At 42.4% G+C, this 23,006-nt stretch overlaps 1 protein-coding gene across 2 annotated transcripts in view; it reads right to left on the reverse strand.

Moving 5' to 3' along the window:
* ACVR2A (activin A receptor type 2A) overlaps nucleotides 1-23,006 on the reverse strand; it is an 82,207-nt gene that overhangs the window by 16,199 nt on the left and 43,002 nt on the right. For both annotated transcript variants that reach the window (XM_077447738.1, XM_077447739.1), the window contains exons 2-4: nucleotides 13,853-14,060; nucleotides 9,269-9,378; nucleotides 7,777-7,931 (exon numbers count right to left, since the gene is read on the reverse strand). In XM_077447738.1, coding sequence (XP_077303864.1) covers nucleotides 7,777-7,931; nucleotides 9,269-9,378; nucleotides 13,853-14,060 — 473 coding nt within the window. The remainder of the gene's footprint in view (nucleotides 1-7,776; nucleotides 7,932-9,268; nucleotides 9,379-13,852; nucleotides 14,061-23,006) is intronic.

Genomic DNA, 23,006 nt, shown 5'->3' on the forward strand with positions numbered 1-23,006 from the left:
CTTTACACTCGGATAACAGACTTTCTTCCATAGAACACACAAATCATAGCAACTCCAAGAATTCTGTAGCCAGTACTTTAATACTTTCTGAATCATACGACATGGTCACCTTTTTAGACTACCTCTCTCTCACACACACACACACACTCTTTTGAAGAGAGAGAAGGTGGCTTTCACGAAACATTCACTGGTGGCGACTCAATCATTCACCTGCAGTGAATGTTTGATAAATGTCAGATCAGAGTGCTGGAGGAGCAGAGTAAAGCATGCTGACAACATGCATGTGGCTTTGCCTAGTCTGAGTTTATCTGCTGCTGTGACAGGCAGAGCACGCACCGTGCACGTGGTGCTGGGAGAGCGCTCGCTCCTGTGATTCTGGGGATGCGTACAATGGAAATCTTGCCCTTGCTTCTATGCCAGGAAGAAACATATTGGTCAGTATTACAGGTTTTCTTGGTCAGGCTTCAGGGAATCAGAGGGTGGCCTACAGGTATGTCATGTAAACCAAGCTCCATTTTTTTCTCTTTTTTTTTTGGTTGCACGATGTTTTTTTGACTGCCGGTGTTTTTTTCTTTTTTAAACAAAACCTTTAAAGACAACAGTGTCTGTTAAAATGTGTGCTGTTCACACTATTTATATTACACAGTTTCCAAGACAGATAATAAAAAAAAAAAACAACTGAAGAACACTGCCACTTTTCCATTGTAGTAGTATCTGAAAAAACAGGCAATGCAATCAGTCACAGGGTGGCCCCTTAAACACAAAGGTGAAAAAAAAATGTAAACCAACTTAAAGTGGTTGTAAAGGCCGTTTTTCTTACCTTCATGTGTTCTATTGCATGAAGGTAAAAAACCTTCAGTGGGCAGCTCCCCCCTCAGCCCACCCTTATAAGCACAATCCAGTGATGTGCACAAGAGCCGAGTCTCTCCCTCTTGATTGGCTGAGATGCAGCAGCAGAAGCCATTGGCTCCCACTGATGTCAATCACAGCCAGAGAAAGGGGGAGGGGGGCATGGCTGAGCCACACTGTTATGGACAGAGCCGGCTCAGGGGGTGAGTATGTACAAGTGCTTCCGTAGCAAGTGGGTTTTTATGGGGGCATTCGGCAAAGGGGAGGGGCCCAGAGAGCCAGCGAGGGACCCAAGACTAGGATTGGGACTGCTCTGTGGAAAACCGTTGAACAGGACAGGCAAGTATGACATGTTTGTATAAATAAATAAAAATGTAATAAAAACACCAATCGCTTTAAAACCAGCCTCATATGGATCGAAATTTCAGCCAGTTCAGCAGGTACCAGCTGAAACTTGATCGATCGATGTATAATCAAAATAATTTTTCCCTTGAATGATCAAGACCATCAGCTATTGCCAACAGCACTGATCACTCTATTCTGCCGGCAGGCAGGTTCTCCGCCCTGCCCCCCGGCAGAATACATAGCACAATGGGAGTTATTCCCCCATACACCTTGAATGTCTGATGGGGAAATAGGTTGTTTTTTTTGTTCAGCCCGTTGGTTGAATGAAACAATCAGCTGCCGTAGCAATCTAACAACCAGGCTATCAGTAGTCCTGATTAATAATGACTCAGCTGAGCACCGGGGTCTTGGGTTAAACCCCATTCAGTGAAATCAGCTGCATGGGGGTCTGCACCTCCCCATTTACCTGTATGGGTTTCATGCTGGTAGGTGTATCAGCAGACAGCCAGATAGGCCCTAGCGTGCATGGAGGATTGTAGGAGGGAAACCATAAAAACCAAATAGATGAAGGAACCTCTTCAAAGCAATCATCTTACTTCAGTACAGGTGCACTTTAAGGACTCCCCTGCTTTGCCTCTATCAGATTACAGAGGTCTGGGAACCTAGCTGTGCCTATTCAGCATTTAGTGACTGTTATAGATTGATGACGCTGAAGCCATCAATACAGAGCAGATGGAAGCAATACACTTTACTCTGCGGCTTTCATTCCAATGCTTTTTACAACTCAAACATGGGAGGTCACATGAAGGACATTTTTAAAGATGACTGAATACACAAGAACTCATCTGACAGCAATCAGACCCTCAGGTGAGCTCCTCACTTAACCTGTACATCATACACTTACTGGCCACTTTATTATTAGGTACACCTTGCTAGTACCGGGTTGGACCCCTTTTGCCTTCAGAACTGCCTTAATTCTCTGTGGCATTGATATAACAAGGTGTTGGAAACATTCCTCAGGGATTTTGGTCCATAGGGACATGATGGCATCACGTAGTTGCTGCAGATTTGTCGGCTACACATCCATGATGCGAATCCATCACATCCCAAAGGTGCTCTATTAGATGAGATCTGGTGACTGTGGAGGTCATTGGAGTACAGGGACCTCGTCGTCTTGTTCAAGAAACCAGCGGTGAGATGATTTGAGCTTTGTGACATGGTGCATTATCCTGCTGTAATCAGAAGATGGGTACATTGTAGTCATAAAGGGATGGACATGGTCAGCAACAATACTTCAGTAGGCCTTGGTGTTTAGACAATGCTCAATTGGTACTAAGGGGCCCAAAGTGTGCCAAGAAATTATCCCCCACACCATTACACCACCACCAGCCTGAACCATTGTTACAAGGTAGGATGGATCCATGCTTTCATGTTTATGCCAAATTCTGACCCGACCATCTGAACGTTGCAGCTGAAATCGGGACTTATCTGACCAGGTAACATTTTTCCAATCTTCTATTGTCCAGTTTTGGTGAGTCTGTGTGAATTGTAGCCTCAGTTTCCTGTTCTTAGCTGACAGGAGTGGCACCCGGCGTGGTCTTCTGCTGCTGTAGCTCATCTGCTTCAAGGTTTGATGCGTTGTGCATTCAGAGATGGTATTCTGCATATTTTGGTTTTAACGAGTGGTATTTGAATTACTGTTGCCTATCCTCTCGAACCAGTCTGCCCATTCTCCTCTGACATCAACAAGGCATTTTCCGCCACACAACTGCTGCCACGTCTAGATGCCAAAACGCATTGAGTTGCTGCCATGCGATTGGCTGATTAGCAATTTGTGTTACCAAACAATAGAACAGGTGTACCTAATAAAGTGTCCAGTGAGCGTACAAACGTTTGCTACTACACAACTTCCTATTCCTGCCTAGACCACCATTTTATTTAAACTTCTAGACAGGTAATGTGGCAAAACCTCTTACAACTGACAGTGATATCATTTTAAAGCAAAATGATCAAAATTTTGCCAAAAAAGGTTTGGGTTGGACTTTGCAAACTACTGCAATGCCTGGATGAAGACTGAAGCCTAAGCAGGTGGGTTCTCCATTTGCATTTCATTTTCAGTTTATAAGTTGGGGTATTGTAATATACAATGGTCTTTTCATCAAAAACAGATTACGCCTAAAGTGAACCTAGGCTTTGTCTATTCAGGGCAAAGCAAGAGGTTAATTTCAATCCCTATCAGCACATACTCCCTTCACTGTATTCAGCTGCCGGGAGCAGGAGTGTATGCCCTGTGTAAACTAAGTTTTGCTCAAATTGCAGCTTATGTGGGGTTATAGGCACTCCCTATGCGACGGCGCTGGTGCTTGAGATGGGCCCAGAGAGGTATGCTCCTCCATACCCAAAATACCAGGTATCCCTTTTCTATCAGCAGCAGATGGAAGTTTTTTTTAAATATAAAGTGGTGTTGCGTTGTGGGGAAAACAGGTCATCATGTACAAGTATCTTTTCAAATACATTGAAAACAACTGTACTAGGGCTGCAACTATTTCCATAATCGATTAGTTGGCCGATTGTTTCGATTAATCGGTTAATAACCTTTAGAGAAAAAAAATGGGTCAAATTGACGTTCATTTTCAACCACAGTTACGGGAAAATTTGGAAATAGAAAATTTCTTAGTCAAAGGAATGTTTAGACAATGTATGTGGTTTTCGTTTCGAAATGACATTCATTTTAAAAACAGAATGTTAAAAACAAACAAAATTCTTAGAGTCAGCAAATGTACAAAGATTTTTCGTCTGAATATTCTTATCTGAAAACGGATCTGTGTGGCCGGCATAAGGCTTGGTACACACCTATGCAGTTTGCTTTTGATCTGTTACTGCAGTGCTTTTTGCTGTGAATTTTGATTTTTGCGCACGTGATTTTACTGCAATTTGCATTTTCTTTGGGCAGATTAAAAAACACAAAATTGCTGCAAAAACGCATTACATTCTTTTCTGCAGCTTCTCCATTGACGTATATTGAACCAATAAAGAACCATTTTGCGTTAAAAGATTTCAGATGTGAACGTGTCCCATAGGAAACCATGTAAATTAACTGTAGGGCATTTCTGCAAAAAGCACCAATAAACACATAGATGTGAACCAGGTCTAGGACGTTTAGTAACATAATGGGGTTAAAAAAAAATTAAAAATTAGCCCTTAATAGTAGGGGGAAAAAAAAAGCAGATAATCACTACTGTAAGGGGTTAATTTTTTTACTGTAGAAAAGTGACAATAATATTTACAGTAGCGATTATTTGCTCTTTTTGTACTATAAAGGGCTCATTTTAGTTTTTTTTAACCCCATTATGTTACTGGCCGATTAATCAATTATGAAAATAGTAATCGATTAATTTCATAATCGATTAGTTGTCGATTAATAGATTAGTTATTTCAGCCCTAAACTGTACTGCTGATTGTCAACCAATAGACAACCTGCATTACTACAGAAGAGTGTGTAAAATGTCAGTTAAGATTAATATCTTCGGTAAATATGGGTAAAACATTGAAAACAAGAAAACTAAACCTCCATATAACCGACCTTCAGTGAAGTTAGCAGCAGAAAATCAACCAGAAATACCCAGATACAAACCTCACTTCCTGTTCCTACAGGATAGTAAGCTATACGAGAGTGAACCATAAAGATTAGCGCCCATCTCTAAAAAAAATACATGTTTGGGTCAGTCCTCCTTCAGGTGTCCAGTGGCATGGTCCTCTTAGCATCCAGAGGAAGTGATGTCTTTGCAACAGGAATCAGCGATCACATGAGCGTGATCAGTCCTGAATGCAGGCAATCCACATCCAGGGCTGATCACTTGCATGTAATCGCTGCTTGAGCAGGGCAGGACAACTTAAGCCACAAGAAATGGCCCATTCACACTATACAGGCCACAGTGTCTGTGGGACCGAGGCCTAAACTGCAAGTCAATGGGCCTAAATAGAAGCATGCTAGATTTTTGTTTTCCCAGCAAATCTCAACACAATGCACTGGTATGGTCAGGCTCTTTTTAAAAACAATGCATTTCTCCCTCCCTATCCAAACCTCAGGAAAACTGGGATAATTACATCCTATCAGCAACTAAGAAAAACTATAGCTCATGCCTGGAAGAAGAAATTCACTCCATTCACAGAGGTGAGGCAGAGGGCCGATTCCTTCTTCATTACATGACAAACTAACAAGCATGCTTGCTGATTCATACGAACAGTTCCTCAAAGTATGGAACCCATGGACTCCATATGCTCACCACTCACTTTCTGCAGTCAGTTTAACATTCCTATAGCCTCCAATGCTACTAAGAGGGAAGTACCAAGAGAATTCAAACACCACATTCCCCCACCCACCACCTCCATCCACCTTCCTGAATGTGCTATTCCCAATTTGTAAAGCCTATAGCTTTACATGTTGGGGTTATTGGTATGCTCTCTATGTAAAAGATACCTTGGACAATGTGTAATGTATTAAACATCTTGTCTATACACTTGTCATGTACTACAATACGTCCACTCTCTAAGCCTGTATGCTATACTTTTGCAAAATGTTTGGACGATGTATATGCTTATTTTCTAAAACGAGGACCACTGTGGGATTCTCTTTAGTTGAACCCCGAGCATCCTATCCACCCTTCTAAAAAAAAAATGCATTACAGATAAAAAAACATTTACATTTAATTAAAGTGAAATTTCAGTGATTAGTACCAGATAACAGAATGTGTCTAGTTCTTTTAGAGTAGATAATCACAGATGCAAAATGTTCCCTGTGCTGATGACTGCTTTGTCATCTGTCATCCGAGCAATCATTAACTTGGATAAATTTACAGTGCAATTTTCACATTTATTACCACACACTGCAGCCTTGAAATTCTTGTGTGACCTGGGTTGTACACAGGGGAGCTCCCCACCTTTATCCTACTCAGCAGAAACCTCCTTTGTGGGCACAAATAAAACCTGTGTGAGCAGCACCATGCATATGAAAACAGATTAGGTATTTTAGCTGTAGATCAGTTCTGTGGCTACTGCTGCTCCGAGTTTCATCGCTAGTGAAACAAACCAGGGAAATCTGTATTCTTTTCTGTTGCTTTTAAAGGTCAGTGTTGGCTGCGTTTCCCAGGTGCAGCCCAACCTTGGAAAACCCGTACGTAATGTTTTGCAAGGCCAGGTTACATCTCACTGGAAAAACATTTAAAAAGGCCCTATTTCCAGGAGGAGTAAGACTGTCATTGGCCACTGCTAAAGCCATAAAGCCAATCACAGTCCTGCTAGCATCATCTGAAGGAAGAGGACTCTCTTGGTTGCCACTACCAATTTCAGAAGGAAGGGATTTCACTGTGAATGAGGAAGCCCCAATCAGGTGACAGTTTGTGGAATTACTGTTGAGTTTCTGGGAAATTTGTTGAAATTATTCCTGAACCTGTGTGTCACTTACTACTGAACCCCGGCACTGTGTCCCTTTTAGCCACAGCCAGTATTCAGCACAATGAAAAAATCACACCCAACTTTTCCTGTGGCTCAGAGTGCTGCACTTTTTCTCAGCTGCGGGGGCCCAACTTATGAACCTGCACACAGGCCTACTGCTTTCAGAAAATGGCTGACCTGAGCTAATCATCGTGCATCCATTCCATATGCTTGTATCGGACATCACATACATCCCATAAAAGCATGTGGACTGGAAGCGAGAGGTTGATCAGCAGGATGAGTTTACCAGGACAGGTAGCTGTGTCATCTCGGCTTCCTTTCACCACTCTGCATATCAGATGTTCAGGGGAGGTACATGGGTGGAAGAGATGAGCAGGGTGTTCAGCAGTGGGGCAGATGTACAGGGGAGATACATGGGTGGAAGATGAGCAGGGTGTTCAGCAGTGAGGCAGATGTGAGAGCAGGGGGGGTACAGTGGGGGGCAGATGATCAGGGGGGGTACAGTGGCGGGGCAGATGAGCAGGGGGGGTACAGTGGCGGGGTAGATGAGCAGGGGGGGTACAGTGGCGGGGCAGATGAGCAGGGGGGGGGGGGGTACAGTGGCGGGGCAGATGAGCAGGGGGGGGTACAGTGGCGGGGCAGATGAGCAGGGGGGGGTACAGTGGCGGGGCAGATGAGCAGGGGGGGGTACAGTGGCGGGGCAGATGAGCAGGGGGGGTACAGTGGCGGGGCAGATGAGCAGGGGGGGGTACAGTGGCGGGGCAGATGAGCAGGGGGGGTACAGTGATCTGAGGTGTGGAATTGCAGGAATTGGGGCTGATTGGAGGCGTGAGTGCAGGATGTTCATTTCTCACTACTAAAGTTTCCAGCATTTACTTTATAAAAAATCCTTTTGGTGATTGAGTGTGAAGTTGACATTTTTATGTTATAAAATCGGGACGCTCAATTTCTTTGAAAATATTTTTCAGCACACTGTGCTCAAAAGGTTGCTTTAGACTGTCTTGTTTGTGGCCACAGGAAAGGAGTCTTCTGCTGAGTGAGCTAAAGGTGGAAATCCCTTTAAAGAACTTTAATCCTACAAGCAGAACAGATTTCTTCAGCTCTAAGCAGTTCACATCGGATACATACCTGTGTTGGGACCAGCACCGGAGGATAAGCAAGCTTATGATGTCTATACATCCAGAAGGAGAAAAGGATGATCACAGCTAAACCCATGATTGGAACCAGAGCGTAAAGTAACGTATTGAACAGAGGAGGCTTTGGGGGAACTGGGAGAGAAGTGGCTGCAAGATGAAAAGAAAACCAGATGAAAAACAAAGCACTGCAACAGTCAATAAAATAATTCTAAATTGCATTATACATTGAAATAAAATGGATCCACACTAAAAAAAAAAAAAAAAAAAAAAAACACTCCCATGTCCAAACCATAATAAAAGTGGGGACAGGGCATCCACCAGAGCATGCAGGGCAGGACTGCACAGTGATACTTCTAAAAGCCTTCAGATAAATGGGAAGATATTTAATCTACAGGATTTTTTTTTTCTGTGCTCTTCAGACCCATTTATGATCATGACACACTCTAGCTATACAAGTCTATTAATAGTGCCAAGAATAATGCGCTATAATCCATAGCAATTAAAAGATGTATTTTTTTTTTATCCATACTTATGCAGGCCATACACGGTCGAATTTCGAATGAATTTTCTTTTCAAAATCAGAAAATTTGTTTTTTTTTGTGAACCGATGGAGCCACCATTGATTTTTGAAATTCGGCCGACCAAGCCTTCAATTTCACCTCATGTTGCTACAGAAAATAATTTTCTTGGCCGGGAATCTTCTTTTCTCTCCGTACATTTTCTTTTCTTATTACATTTCTCGCACGATTCTCCCATCATTGATTAGAATATCGTTCGTTTTTCAAAAAATTTCCAACATGTCCGATTCCTCAAATTTTATTTCCGCACGAAAATTGGCTGTTGCTGCAGCCCACTAATGGTGCGAAATTCATAGGAAAATTCTTAGATACGATTTTCGAAAGAAAATTCTTTTGAAATTCGAACCATGTATGGCCGGCATTACCTAGCTAGATGTGGCTCGAACACTGAGAACCGAGCGACCAAACACTGTCAATTGCTCGGTTCTTACAGCTTTGTGAGCAGAGAACTGGCGAGTGTCAGTCACCACTGTCTGCTCCGCACCCGTGCCCCTCCACCCCCCCCCCCCCCCCGAGCGCTGTGCTGAGGAGGGGGCAGGAGTGGCCAGCTCAGGCACTCAGCGGCTTGCTGAGTGGCTAAGCCGGGTGCTGGTTCAGCATTCTGGGCAAATCCTGACCGTATAGTCGTTATTCTTCCCAAGGCTGGACCAGCTCTGAGACTTCAGCCCACTGTCTGCTGAAAATGGATCACAGTAGTTAAGAACCAACTACACTCCTGCGATCAACTGGAGAAGTACAGCCAAAAGAGCTTTGGTTTTACTTCTCCTTTATCTCTATTAATGGTTTTGCAAATTCATGCTTAGGGAAGCTGGCTGGTGATTTGCTGCACACAATTAAAAGCAGTAACGCCAGTAACTCTGGTGGCAATGCTGTACAATGCAGGATCGCCGTTAAATTAATACGCACGTTGGGTGGTGTCAGCCTCCGGAAAGTGGAAGAAACGATCATTGCACGCACTGCCTTCACAGCAACAGAAGAAGACATCGGGGTTCTCCTTCCGTTCCACACATTCATTCCTGAAAAACAAGGGGAAAAAAAAAACACATTAGCCGATTTCAAGGGAAAAGAAAATCTTCAAGAACGTCTCATAATATACTGTTATCCAAAAACATCAAGATTGTGAATTGCCACTCTTAGGTGTTTTTGAAACCTTTAGTGGAAGAAAATACAGTGATCTGCAGGATGTTAACCACTAAAATCTATAAGACAAACCCATGGATCCCAGAAGCCCTAATGACAATGCCTGAAAATATTTACAGCCGTCTACTTGTTTAAGCTGAACTCAGATTTTTTTTTTATATTATATTATAATAGATATATATGTATCTATTTTATTTTTAAACGCTTTGATACTCAAACGTGACATGTAAACATGGCAAAACTGAAGTTTTAAACGTGGGTTACTATCTGTCAAGTTAAATTGTTCAGGAGAGGTTGTAAAAAAAAAAAAAAAAAAATGCCCCATGTACATGAAGCCTAACTATACCCATCCCTTCTACAGGATACAGCTACTCAACCACTAACACAACATAACAACTGTCACACTTTGCCTATCCTTACTGCAATGCCATGGGAACAGGAAACATTAATGGGGGCACAGCACCAGAATAGGTCTTGCGATACTTAATAACCTGACATCAGTTTTGGATAACACACGTACAGGTGGGAGAGGAACCTACCCATTCCTCCTCCGTTAAAGTACAGTTTCACTTTAACCACTTGCTTACTGGGCACTTAAACCCCCCCTCCTGCCCAGACCAATTTTCAGCTTTCGGCACTGACGCATTTTGAATGACAATTGCGTGGTCATACAACACTGTAACCAAATTAAATTTTTATCATTTTTTACCCACAAATAGAGCTTTCTTTTGATGGTAATCACAGCTGGGTTATTTTTTGCTAAACAAGCCAAAAAAAAAAAAAGGAAAATTTTAGAAAAAAAAAAAAAAATCATGTTTAATAGTTTGTTATAAAATTTTGAAAACAGGTAATTTTTCTGCTTCAATGATATGCGCTGATGAGGAGGCACTGGTAGGCACTGAGGAGCTGGAGCACATTGCTGCGATTGGGACTGATGTCCTGCTCACTGCCGCCGGTGATCGGCTTTTTTTTTATAAATAGCCAATTACCTGCTGTGCTGACAGCTGATCACGTGGGTAAGGGGTCGAGATCAACCCCTTACTCCAATCTGTGATCAGTGAGTCTCAGACTCACTGATCACAGAGTGCGCTGCGCACGCCCTTGAGGTGGTGTGCAGGCCTCTCGTGCACGGGACTAAGTCAATAGACGTAGTCCCGGCAATGCAGGTTCGCGCTGTAGCCGTCATTCGGCTATAGCGCGGATCTCTAGAGGTTAAAGGACAAGTTCCTCTTTGGGCACAAGATTAAATGTTCCACCTGTTTTTAGGGTGGAACATGTAACATGTTCCCGGCTCCTGCAGCAATGGGGATCCACTGCCTGTGTGACAGCAATATGGGGAGAAGCTCCCTGTACTAGCTGTCACTTTTTTAAAAAAACTGCGGGACTCCACCCAAACACTCTTTGCCTAACTGAACTACAAGTCCCTACATTCTATGCTGTGGTCGGCTAGTAGTTTTCAATGAACTACCATGGCACTGTGGTAGTTCGATTCTTCCTGCCAGTGTGAAACTAAAAACAGTAATTTCCAGCGCCAATAGGTCTTCCAAGGTGAGGAGTAACAGATGTCAGATAAAATGGTGTGAAAGGTATATATGGTATCCTAGAACTAGGTGGATGTTGCCTTCCTCAGATGGGGTAATCCGAAAGGAACTACAAGAAAAAGAGACATGGAAGGCCTAGTGCATTACCAGAGATAATTTAATAATAAACTTTTGTATAAAAGTGGAGTACTCACAAATTGCAACTGACAAAAGGCCACAGAACACTGGGGTGCATTGTGTTTATGGCCTATTGTCAGCTGCATTTTACGAGTATTCACTTTTATACAAAAGTTTCTTATTATTAAATTATCTCTGGTAACTCTGGTGGCCTTCTATGTCCTTTTCTCTTGCCAGTGTGAAACTGCCTGCCCGTACGATGTACGGGCAGACAGCTTACACCAACAGTTTGCAGGTGACCTGCATGGCACCAGCGATCTACTGATAACTGGTGGAATTCGTTCCTGGCACCAAAAAAATAAAATAATTTAAAAATGTACCTGCAGAAAAAGGGAAAAAAAAAAGGGGGGGGGGGGCTTTTTTTTGTTTGTTTTTTTAAAGAACTTATCCTTAAAAGTTAAGAAATCTGTATGCTAACAAAACACAGGATCTCTAAAATACTTCATAAAAAGATAAGAGGGCACTCTATAGTGCTGTGATTACACAGTACCTGACAAGCCAATTCTATAAATCATTAACACACAGAAGGTGGAGAGGGCATGTAGTATGGCAGTGTTGAATCACAATGCGAATGTCATGCTGGAAGGGCCACACCCTACAAGGAATCTGTGCAACTACATAAAAAGGTATAGTAGTTTTTAACATCTAGCATTGCAAGGCAGGCCAAAGATACAGTATTCTTTACCGCAGCCACGGGTTGCAGGAAAGAAAAATTGTTCGATTCCCCCATTAACACAATCCGTGTTTATGAAGGAATCCCTCCCGCGGCTCTTTTTTGGGGGGGGGGGAGGGGGGTGGGAGAGACATGGGGTGCTATCCCTGCCAGAAGAACACAGTGATTATTGCTGGCAGCTATAGCCGCCGGCAATAATCACATCCTTAAAGTCAGACATGTTGGTTGTACTCCAAGTTAATCGATGGAACGACTTGAGTACAATCAGCCTGCCCATAGATGACTAGCTTAAAAGAGTTTGGCTAAAAAGGGACCCAAAAGATTTATAAGAATTTCAATTAAATGTGAAAAAAAAAACTCAAATGCAAATAAATCACTAAATGACAGAATATTCACATGAAACCTCAATGTAATTCTATGCAAATACAAACTAATAAATAGGTAAACAATCGTGTTCAGTGGGCCTATATAATGCTAAACCAATCATTACAAATCTCAGAGCTACTTTTCAAGAAAGCCTGCACTGAGAGAAACACTGGCGGCTCTGTTACTCTCCATTTTAAGGGTTCCAGTCACATGTGAGTGTTCTTGCTTCCTGCACCATTCATTGTTAATGGCACCCCAAATGTGTTTCTGTACATGTGTTTACACCAGAAGGAGGCGGCTCTGTGCAATATCCTTGGGTTAAAAAAATGTGTCTTTTCTATCACTTTAATCCTTACTGCAACGCTTGGAAAATAAAAAAAATTCTAACTCTTTCTGCAGCCTGTCACAGTAATATAGGTTAAATCATATCCACTCATTCAGGCTTCAGTCATTTTTAATGTCAGAATAATTTATGCATTTTCTTTCTATGGCATGGGTTGCCAAGTGTGGTTGGGCGTTATTAAACATTTTCTGCCTAAAACCATTATCCTATAGACAGGCAGTACAAGCCAATTAAAAACTGGACACTGAACCAAGATAAACAGGAATATTATAATGGGTATTCATTCCAACCAACATTATATAAGAATGACAGCATACAGCAATAGTAGAATGATATTCAACACACAGTATAAAAAAGGTACTACTACATTTTATTGAAAGGCCCATTCCATTGTAACGTAAAGGCCCCCCTTTTATAGGGGGCCTTTCAATTAATCAATATAAAAGGTTTCCTCATCATTAAACCATAAGACAGAGCTTGACAAATTAGCTTTTACTCTAACAGCCTGCTAAAAAGGATAGGAGCCAATTTGTGTGTGGCGATATGTAATGTGTATCACAAATTAATGTTTTCATGTGTAGGCCCCCCCCAACGCGACCATTTACATTTGTATGTGTGTATATGTGGGGAGGGGTGCAGATTGTGCTTGGGTTTAACGAGCGAGAGCGCGAGAGAGAGCGAGAGAGCGCATTCTCTCTATCACAAAGGGGACAAAAAATGACAGGTTCTGTTTAATGAGATATGTAGGGTCTATAAAAGGTGGTGGTAGAAAAAAAAAAGAAAGAAAAAAAAAAGAAAAAAAAAAAACACTGCTTGCCCGGCACCCAGAATTGCATGTCCCAGATGTTGGGAGTTACAAATTGTGCATCCCTGCAACAATAAATAGGCTGACAAAGGCCCAGGAGCCAGAACACAATTCCTAGTGGTCATGGCAACCTGGCGCCTGGTATTTGTCGAGCCCTGCCATAAGGAACCAAAAATTGCCAGGTAAAGAGCAGCATAAGATTACCAATGTAAAGAGCTATTAATATTGGTGCATAAAAGGCCATCATAGGGGTCTGTTATACAGTGCTTGCTACCAGTTCAATGTCCCAGGCACTGCTCAAAGAGGTTGCTGGAGGGACAATGGGAACTCCATTACAGAGATGACATCAGAGCACCCAAGATATGCAAGAAACTACTGGCTAATTAAATTTTTTCAGCATTTGCCAAAAACCATTATAGACAAACAGAGCTGGACATTTTCTTACCTGTCATAGCAGTTGATGTCATCCAACCAACAGCCTTGCTTAAGTATTTCTATAGATCCGGAGATATTCTTCCACGTGGCAAAACAATGCCTCCTCTTGTCATTGTCTCCCTGGCAGCGCTCAATACCACTGTGATTTGTCTTGTCCTTTTCCCAACTGGTGTTATAATAGATACATTCCTGAGTCTCCGACCTCCCCAGTATGGCTCCTGCGTACAACAAATAAAACACCATGTGTTTAGATATATAATAATACTACCAACAGAGCTGAAAAGATTACATAACTACTCTGTGCAAAATTTCTTAATATCTTTAGTTCTCTTTTATTTTTTAAGATGACAGTTTAAGAAATACAATGCGTAAATATTATATGTGCTTAGTATCAAATACAAATATTGCTCAATGTGCAGGAAAATCTGTACAGCAAACCAGCCATTTGGCCTTTAGCAAGAAAACCGGTATTGCCACATATGCACCCTTCTTTAGACGCGTCTCCTGAGAGGACACGAGAACGCTCCTGCTGTCCAGCAGTACTGCAGTTTAAGCATTGAATGTGATATTATCCTTTCACATAAGCTATTAAGGGGAAAATCAATAATGAAAATTAAAAAAAAATGTAAATGGATCGTTTCTTACAACTCATAATTAGTCATAATTACAAAAGAATAGCTTGGCAGTTGTCTGATGATACAGGGAATTCAGATTGACTTCTGAGATCAGGAAGGAGTTTACCGGTTTTGCTCAGAATGGGTCAAACGTGTTCTTTGTTTAAACTTTAGGCCAAACTACCAAGACTTTGGGGTTAATTTCCTAAAACTGGAGTGCAAAACCTGGTGTAGCTCTACAGAGAAACCAATCAGTTTCCAGTTTTTTTCCCTTAAAGCTAAAGGATGCTTTCAACTAAAAGCGCCGGCCGTTAATGCTAAAAATTACTGCCTGTTTTAGTGGTATATAAGCTGTGATTTTGCGCCGCTTTTCAGCTGCGGGGGCGATTTTAACCTCCCAAAAAAACTCCAGTTTTGCTACGCTTTCAAAGTGCTTTTAAGGCGCTGCCCATCCATTCCAATGGGCAGGGTGCTTTGGAAAGTGCTAAATGCAGCGCTCCCAACACGTCCCACAAGCGCACCGCCCCAGTGTGGAATGAATGGGAGGTGGTTTTCATGCACTTAGAGGCTATTTCTAGTGTTAAAGCGCCTGAAAACTGCCCCAGTGTCAAGCTGGTCTAACTGAATCAAGAAACCAATTGGCTACCATGCACAGCTGCCCCAGATTTTGCACTCTCCAAGTAAATCAGCCCCAATAAGTTTTTCTGAACTCAAGAACAAAAATATAGTATACTGCCGTTTACCAGACGTTCGAAAAAAAAAAAAAAAAAAAGGAACAAAAAAAAAAAAAAAAAAGGAAAAAATAAATAAAATATAAGGAAACCAATGCAGCCACCAAATCAAAAGTCTGGTAAAACAGCAGTATACTATATTTTTGTTCTCGAATTTAGAATCACTTATAAACTTGTAAGGGCTGATTAGTTAAATTCGAGAACGCAAAATCTGGTGCAGCTCTGCATGGTAGCCAATCAGCTTCTAACTTCAGCTTTGATGTACGCAGTCAAGTAGGTCATTACAATAAGGCTGTCAGGATACACTGATCAGCGCCTGCAGCCACTAATCAACAAAAGGTCTTCCCAGCATGTCCTTGCCCCAGTATTCAAAAATGATCAGCTTCTGTCAAGCAGGAACAGCCAGTCGCTGATCAAAGTCTGGCTGCCCTTTGCTGAACAGGCCAAATTTTGATCAATGCATGGACAGCTTTAAGATTGTTTGCAATCTCGCATACAGAATGGCAAATCACTACCCTTTATTGTAATAGGAATACAACAGCAAAGAGGATGGGGCAATTCATTCCAGCATGCATCAAAGGAGGATGGGGCAATTCATTCCAGCATGCATCAAAGGAGGATGGGGCAATTCATTCCAGCATGCATCAAAGGAGGATGGGGCAATTCATTCCAGCATGCATCAAAGGAGGATGGGGCAATTCATTCCAGCATGCATCAAAGGAGGATGGGGCAATTCATTCCAGCATGCATCAAAGAGACAAACTTTCATTAGTTCTCTACAATTTGTCTTAATTTTCTACAACCTCTCAGCAAAAGCAAACAAAGGCAGCCAAGTTATATACGCAATCACAGCAATACCGTACATTCCAGACTTCTTTGTGAAATTTTTTACCAAAGGAACTATGCATATTTTATTTAGTAAAGAGCACTCACACATTTATAGCGATGAACAGGATGACCTTCATGCTGGCGATCCACATTGTTACATAGCAAGTGATCGCAACCTTTAATAAATGATCTGCTAATGCTATTCAGGAAGGGTTACAGCAAAAGTCAAAGTCTATTCAGTTTACATAAAAAACTTTTAAATTCAATGCCATGATTACAGTTGGACACAAAACAAGCTTTCACTTTAGCTTTATGCGTGTCCTGGTAATAGCAACCTGATGGAATCACAAGCCTAAACTAAAAGAATTACTAAATAGTCTGCAAAGTATATTATGAATACTCATATACATTGGTTTGAAAACATAATAGTTACCAAAAAAATAAAGGAAACACAACCTGGCTAATGTACATGCCTTGCTGAAACAAGATTATATTTCATTTAGGCCCCTTTCACATGGACGGACCGTATGTCTGTTTTTCATCCATCTGTTTTCGGATGAAAAACGGATGTACTTGTATCTCTATGGGGTAGCTGATGGCATTCGCTGACATCAGTCTCCGCTATGCTACGTTTCTGATGACGGAGGAAAACCCTGCTTTTCCATCTGTCTGGAGATCGGTTGAAAACCGAGACTCTATGGTCCGTCTACATCCGATCCCCCATAGAAGAGAGCGGCTTTATGACAGGTCAGTCCCTGCACAGTGTGCCGAGACAGACCAGTCATCTGCCTGCCCAGCAAAGCAGAGCCCGTACACAGACACATCCGTGTGAAAGGGCCCAAACAGATTCATCTGTGACTACTGTACATTAGGCAGTGCAGTCAGCATGTTAGATAAACACACGGAGAACCAGAAAGAAAAAGAAAAAAGGAAACCCCCCCCCCAACACAGACACACAAACTAAAATCCAAACAGCGCACAAGGAAAATTATTACGGTTATACTGCAGCTGCGAATCGAAAACACCCCTACCTAATCCTCACAGGGCACTTTAAACTTAAAAAACACACAACATAAAAAACACATTACATCGCGCTTGCAACAGTCCAAAATGAATCTAAACATAATCTTCCCATTTCAAAAATATATTTTTTGGAAAATAGCAAGACAAAAAGGAATGGAGATAAACAAACAGTCTGTTACAAAGACTTGAGCATCCTCGGCTACATTGTGCAGCGCTGTAGCGACGACAGTGTGCTGCTTCTCCTCTATTGTCCAATGGAGAGATGGAGAATATTTTGGACTTGGCTAGTATGTAGGAAGGTCCAGGACCTGGCTATGCAATCTGGCAGGGAAGTATGGAGCTCATTTTTAGAATGATGCCAATGGGCATTTTTTTTTTTTTTTTTTTTTTTTTTTTAAAGGAAGCCAGGAAACATGAGCTCCAAAAGGAAACAGAAAAAGCCTAGAAAATGAAGTGGCGGATTTGGTGAACTGGCTGCTTGGCTCCTGAGATTTGTCCAAGCCTACTAAAACGATAAATTTACAATTGCAGAACATCCCTCTTTAGAATGCTTTCTCATTCACGCAATAAAAAATAGTCACCAAAGCATGTGCCTTCATGAACCCCCATTTACCGCATTCTTTTTATAGCCTCATCGGAATTACAAACCCCTATTTAAATACAAGTCAGACGTGTTCCTCTGTCAGGGAAAAGACACGCCTCTTCCTACCAAAGGTGAGATCCACCCTGCATCATTCCCCATCAAACCAGTAGAGCCGGCTCTACCAGCCACGGCCTGTGCTGGAAATCAGTCACTGGCTCACAAGCCAACCTGAGGAAAATATAAAAAAAAAAAAAAAAAAAAAAAAAAAAAAAAAAAAAAAAAAAAAAAAGGCACCTAAAGCGTAGTGTACATGACAAAAATGGCGGGCAGGATGGAACACGTTTCACAGAGTGTGCAAAGGGCAACCTAATAAGTAAACATATCCATACTGATGCAGTTCAGGGATCTGCACTCCCTTCTTCAGGGTGAACAATACATTTATTGTCATAGTGTGTTATACTTGGTCAGCTCCATTTACAAATTACCCCCAAGCTACTGTAAAATAGCATTGACAAAAAAAAAAAAAAAAAAACTGATCATTGTGCATACCACTGCAGACACTGGCGGTTTCTGCCATGGAAAAATGGAGATCTCCGCTCTGGCACACAGAAGACATTGTAAAACAAGTGGTAAAACAGTGTTGGTGTTGCTTACTGATTTCACTGCACACTGTGAGCTTCTCACAATGTGCTTTAGAAGCTGCAGCAAGTCAGGTACAGACAACCTTATTTGCTGACTGAGAACATATTTATTTTAATAAAAGGCTTTTGAAGTAAAAATCTATCTAAAGATAGCTTTAGATTTAGGATACATTAAGAATTTAGTTTATTCAACATGAAATGGAGCTTAGTTATGTAGCATGAGGCTGTATATTCTGCAATATTTAAATGTTTGGTAAACTCATTCAATGAATCCAAGCTCTGACAGAGGAACACGTCTGACTTGTATTTAAATAGGGGTTTGTAATTCTGATGAGGCTATAAAAAGAATGCGGTAAATGGGGGTTCATGAAGGCACATGCTTTGGTGACTATTTTACATGGACTACATTGATGCATTCACACAATTTCACAGTAACCATGAGATAAAACAAAGTTCAGGAATATTCCTTTATCCCATTGTTTTACAAATCTATCTACACTACAAACTGAGTGAATCTGTTCTGATATTGCCGTTTTACTAACCCGACAGCTTCTACTTCTAAATAGAATCTTTAATATTTGCAAACAAAACGAAGGTTTTCTAACAGCAAAAATAAGTCCTTACACTTAAAGAGCACCTGTCATTTCAGATGCATCATGGCAGCGCCTGTTAGCGGGCATCCACTCACCTGCTGCCATTAAAGTGAATGGGACTGTCGGTGAGTCAACAGGGTCAGAGGAGGATCTGCTGCTGTGGGGCAGAGATGACTGTTTCTCCTTTAAAATTAGGATTTAAAATGGAGTCGATTTAAATCAAGCCTTTTTACTAGCAATTTAAATCAAATCCACCCTGACATTCATCATCATCATCTAGCTCTTCCTCCTCAGATTTACTGTCCCTGGCCCACCCAAATTCCAATTACTGATTGGATTCCAGGTCATTGAGTGATGGAGGCTCAGCATTATGTGTGGGCGTTACCTAGGATGGTCCCGCCTCTTACAAACCGACATGAACCCCTCAAGGCATTTTTGGCATTTTGGTAACTCCTCTCAAGGGTCAGCATATCGCTTGCCCCAGGGCTGAGGGCTCGAGAGGAATAACGAGGCTGGGTGTTAGGTTTTCAGAAAGTAATTTACACCATCCGACCAGTCCTTCTCACCTACCTGCATTGCACAGAGAAGCACAGCCATTCAATGATGAGACCACTTGGTCTAAAAAAAAATTTTTTTAAAAGGGGGTGTGTCAAACTGGCAGCCCCTCCAGCTGTTGTGGAACTAAAAGTCCCATCATGCCTCTGTCTGTGGGAATCTTGCGCTTCTGTCAGCCTTGCAATGCCTCATGGGACTTGTAGTACCGCAACAGCTGGAAAGCCACCAGTTTGACACTTGTGGTCTAAAATAAGGTAAGTAATGAAAACCGAATGGTTTTATTCAGGAGCCATCAGATGCGGTCAACCCTACACTGGCACAGTGGCTGGCATAACCAGAATTACATAGAGAACACTCAATCCATACAAAATCTTATCACTGATTATTTGACATCCATCAATAGGCTCCGGAGTAATTTCCACTCCACATAGAAATCTCAAATAGATCAAATCCAAATGGCTTCAAACAAGCTGGAAAATCCTGATAGATAAAAACAACTGCTTCCGATATCTGAACCACTCATCGTGTCTTTCTGGAGTCCTGCTTTAAAGCTGAATTTCCAGGAAAGGAAAAATCTCCCCCATGCAGTGGGGCTGCTCCACACTGCAAGGGTTAAATACTCATTTATGTCTAGGGTACTAGTAAAGGCAGATTTACTTGCCTGTACCAACACTCCTGTAGGTCTCTCCATGCTACAAGATCAGTCCCCGCAGCCTCTTTTCCCCTTTTATCTGGTGGCTGCATGCACCAAGAAGTCATCAAGTGCCATGCAGTGCCCATAGGATTGGAAGCGAGGACACCAAGGGGATTATTTACTAAAACTGGAGAGTGAAAATCCTGATGCAGTTCTACACAGAAACCAATCAGCTTCCAGTTTTTTTTTTTAATCAAAGCTTAAAGCAGAGTTCCAGGCTTTTTATGTTTATTAAAAGTCAGCAGCTACAAAAAGTGTAGCTGCTGACTTTTAGTAAACTTGCCTGTTCCACTGTCCAGCGATGTGGCCGAACAGAGCATCGCTCTTCTCCCCCGGCGCTTCCATTGCCACTCTGGGCAACAGGGGGTGACAGCTTTTGGCTTCACAGCCTGGCACGCATGCGCGAGTCACGCTGTGCTCCCGGAGTGGATAGGCGATCTCCTGGGACCCGTCACGTGTCCCAGGAGAACGCCTAGAGGGAGGGGCTGCCTAAACCGAAAGGAGGAGTTGCCTTGGCGGTCCCTGGGCAGAAGGAGGAAGTGGGACAGGAAGTCCCCCTCCTAATGAAGCCCCCACTCTTCTCCCCCCGCCCAAAAATGGCATGCCAAATGTGGCATGTAAGGGGGCGAGGAGTGCATAAAGTGAAAATTCCACTTTTAGGTGTGAACAAGCTGACATTAGAGGCCGATTGGCTACCATGCACAGCTGCTCCAGATTCTGAGCACTCCACTGTTAGTAAATCTTCCCGCAAGAGACAGTCCACAAGCTGGAACTAAAGGGGTAGGGGATGAGCTCCAGCTGCCAGGCGAGTGAGAATTAAATCGGAGTGCCACCCAAAAATTGAACTTCCGCTCCTCTATCCAGCCCTACCTCCTTGTCACATTTGCCATCTTTCAGGGGGGAGCAGAAGCCTGTCTATCGCCGCAGAACTCCGCTTTAAGAAAACTGCTGTTTTGGCACCGTAGACCTAAATGATCATTTAACACATACAGGTCAGAGACCGCTTCACTGAAAAGGAGGATTTTTTACTTTGACTGAGCTTTAGATAGAAAAATAAATAAGATGTACTTATGGAAATATTACACATCAAACATATATTGTGTTCCATGAATAGGGCTGGTCAGATCCTAGGAGCCAAGCAATAAGAACACCTAACATAACTTGCTCAAGCCTTTTCAAATGTAGTTAATAGAAGCCAATCTCCCCTGGCTTCTCACTAGTGCCTGCTGGCTGGTAGATTTGATTTGTTAGATCCTAGGAAAGTAGAAAGACTGTACATGTACATCGCCCCCACCCCACAATTCACCAGCACTGCCAAGCATCTCCCAGACTACGAGTGCTAAGCAACTCTGCCAGGCTCTCTTAAAGAGAAACATATACAATCAGAAAGCCATTCAATTTCTAAGCTGTGCAGGTCTACCCGGACCCCTCCAAAAAATAAAAATAAAGCACACTACTTGGTTAGGTGTGGGGTTCTCCTCTTTTGGTCTGTATAAATACAAAAGGTTCAATGCAAGAGAAAAAAATAAAAGTAATTTATTCAAAAACGGAAGTACTAATATAGACAAAGCTTGCTGTTAGAACAGGTATAAGGTGGATATCTATATACCTCATCTATTGTAATGAGCCCATAATTCTGCTTAACAATTGACAAACATGACATAACACACATTACTAAAGGAGCTTTCATCCTACAAACCACACTGCAGGATGAATCAGAATTTACAAGCAACCTCCAGTAGGAATCTGCAAACATCTGTGACATATAAAGATAGTGTGTTGTAAATCAGCCTGAACAATGTCATTACTTTCACAAGATATTTTCTTTCCTTGAACCCCCTGGCTGAAAGAAAATGACCCAATTGGTCCACACACTCTTTGTATTGTCAGAGGGGAGACTTCCCCGCTGTCACAACACACTCATCAGCACTGGCAGCTACAAGCGGCAGCGTGGATCGTCAGAAAATTACACAAGTCAATAGATCCAATTGTGTACAACCAGCCTGCCCATGCATGGATCAAAATTCAGCCAGTCCCTACTGAACTGCACCGCATACTAACTGATTAAATTATGAAATGCTTACCTTAGATGGAAGCCCCTGTATTGCAGTCCAGGCCATGCTGAGGGAGAAGACATTTTGCCTCCTGCGTTTCTTCCAGGTTCGTGGCTCTGGCGCTGTGAGTGGCCGGAGCCGCGATGACGTCACAAATCTCCGGGCGGCTGCGGAGTGAATTGCACAAGGGTGCTCCTGTGTGTCTTTGGCTCTGTTTCAGGTCCGAATTCAGGCAAAAATTTGGGCCCAATTCGTCCCTGAAAATGGAGAACAAGGACACACCGGACCCCTGCTTTCTTCCCGTCAGCGGCTAAATGCAAAGTGAATATCTCCTAAACCGTACAGGTTTAGGAGATATTAATTTTACCTACAGGTAAGCAATATAGACTTACCTGTGGGTACAAATTACAAATGAGGATATTCTATTTATTATACACGATTTATATAGTGCCAACAGTTTATGTAGCGCTTTACAATGTATAGGGGGAAAACACAATTACAGTACAATACAAAAGGTACAGGAGGGCCCGGCTCGTAGAGCTTACATTCTAAAGGGAGGGGTGGTGGTACAAAAGGTAATAGCTGCAGAGAATGATTTGATAGGGGGGGGGGCCTCGGGGACAGTTAGGTGGGTGTGGGATAGGCTTCCCTGAATAAATTAGTTTTCAGGGATCTCCTAAAAGTTGGACAGGGTAGGGGCTGATCTGACAGACTGGGGTAGGGAGTTCCAGAGGATGGGAGAGGCTCTGGAGAAATCGAAGGCGAGCATGAGAGGAGGCAACAAGGGAGCTAGAAAGCAGGAGGTCCTGGGAGGAGCGGAGGGGACGATTTGGGCGATATCTGCAGAT

This window comes from Lithobates pipiens, unplaced genomic scaffold, assembly GCF_037356315.1.
Source record: "Lithobates pipiens isolate NorthernLeopardFrog02 unplaced genomic scaffold, aLitPip1_a1.2 Scaffold_22, whole genome shotgun sequence".
Classification (NCBI taxonomy): Eukaryota; Metazoa; Chordata; class Amphibia; order Anura; family Ranidae; genus Lithobates; species Lithobates pipiens.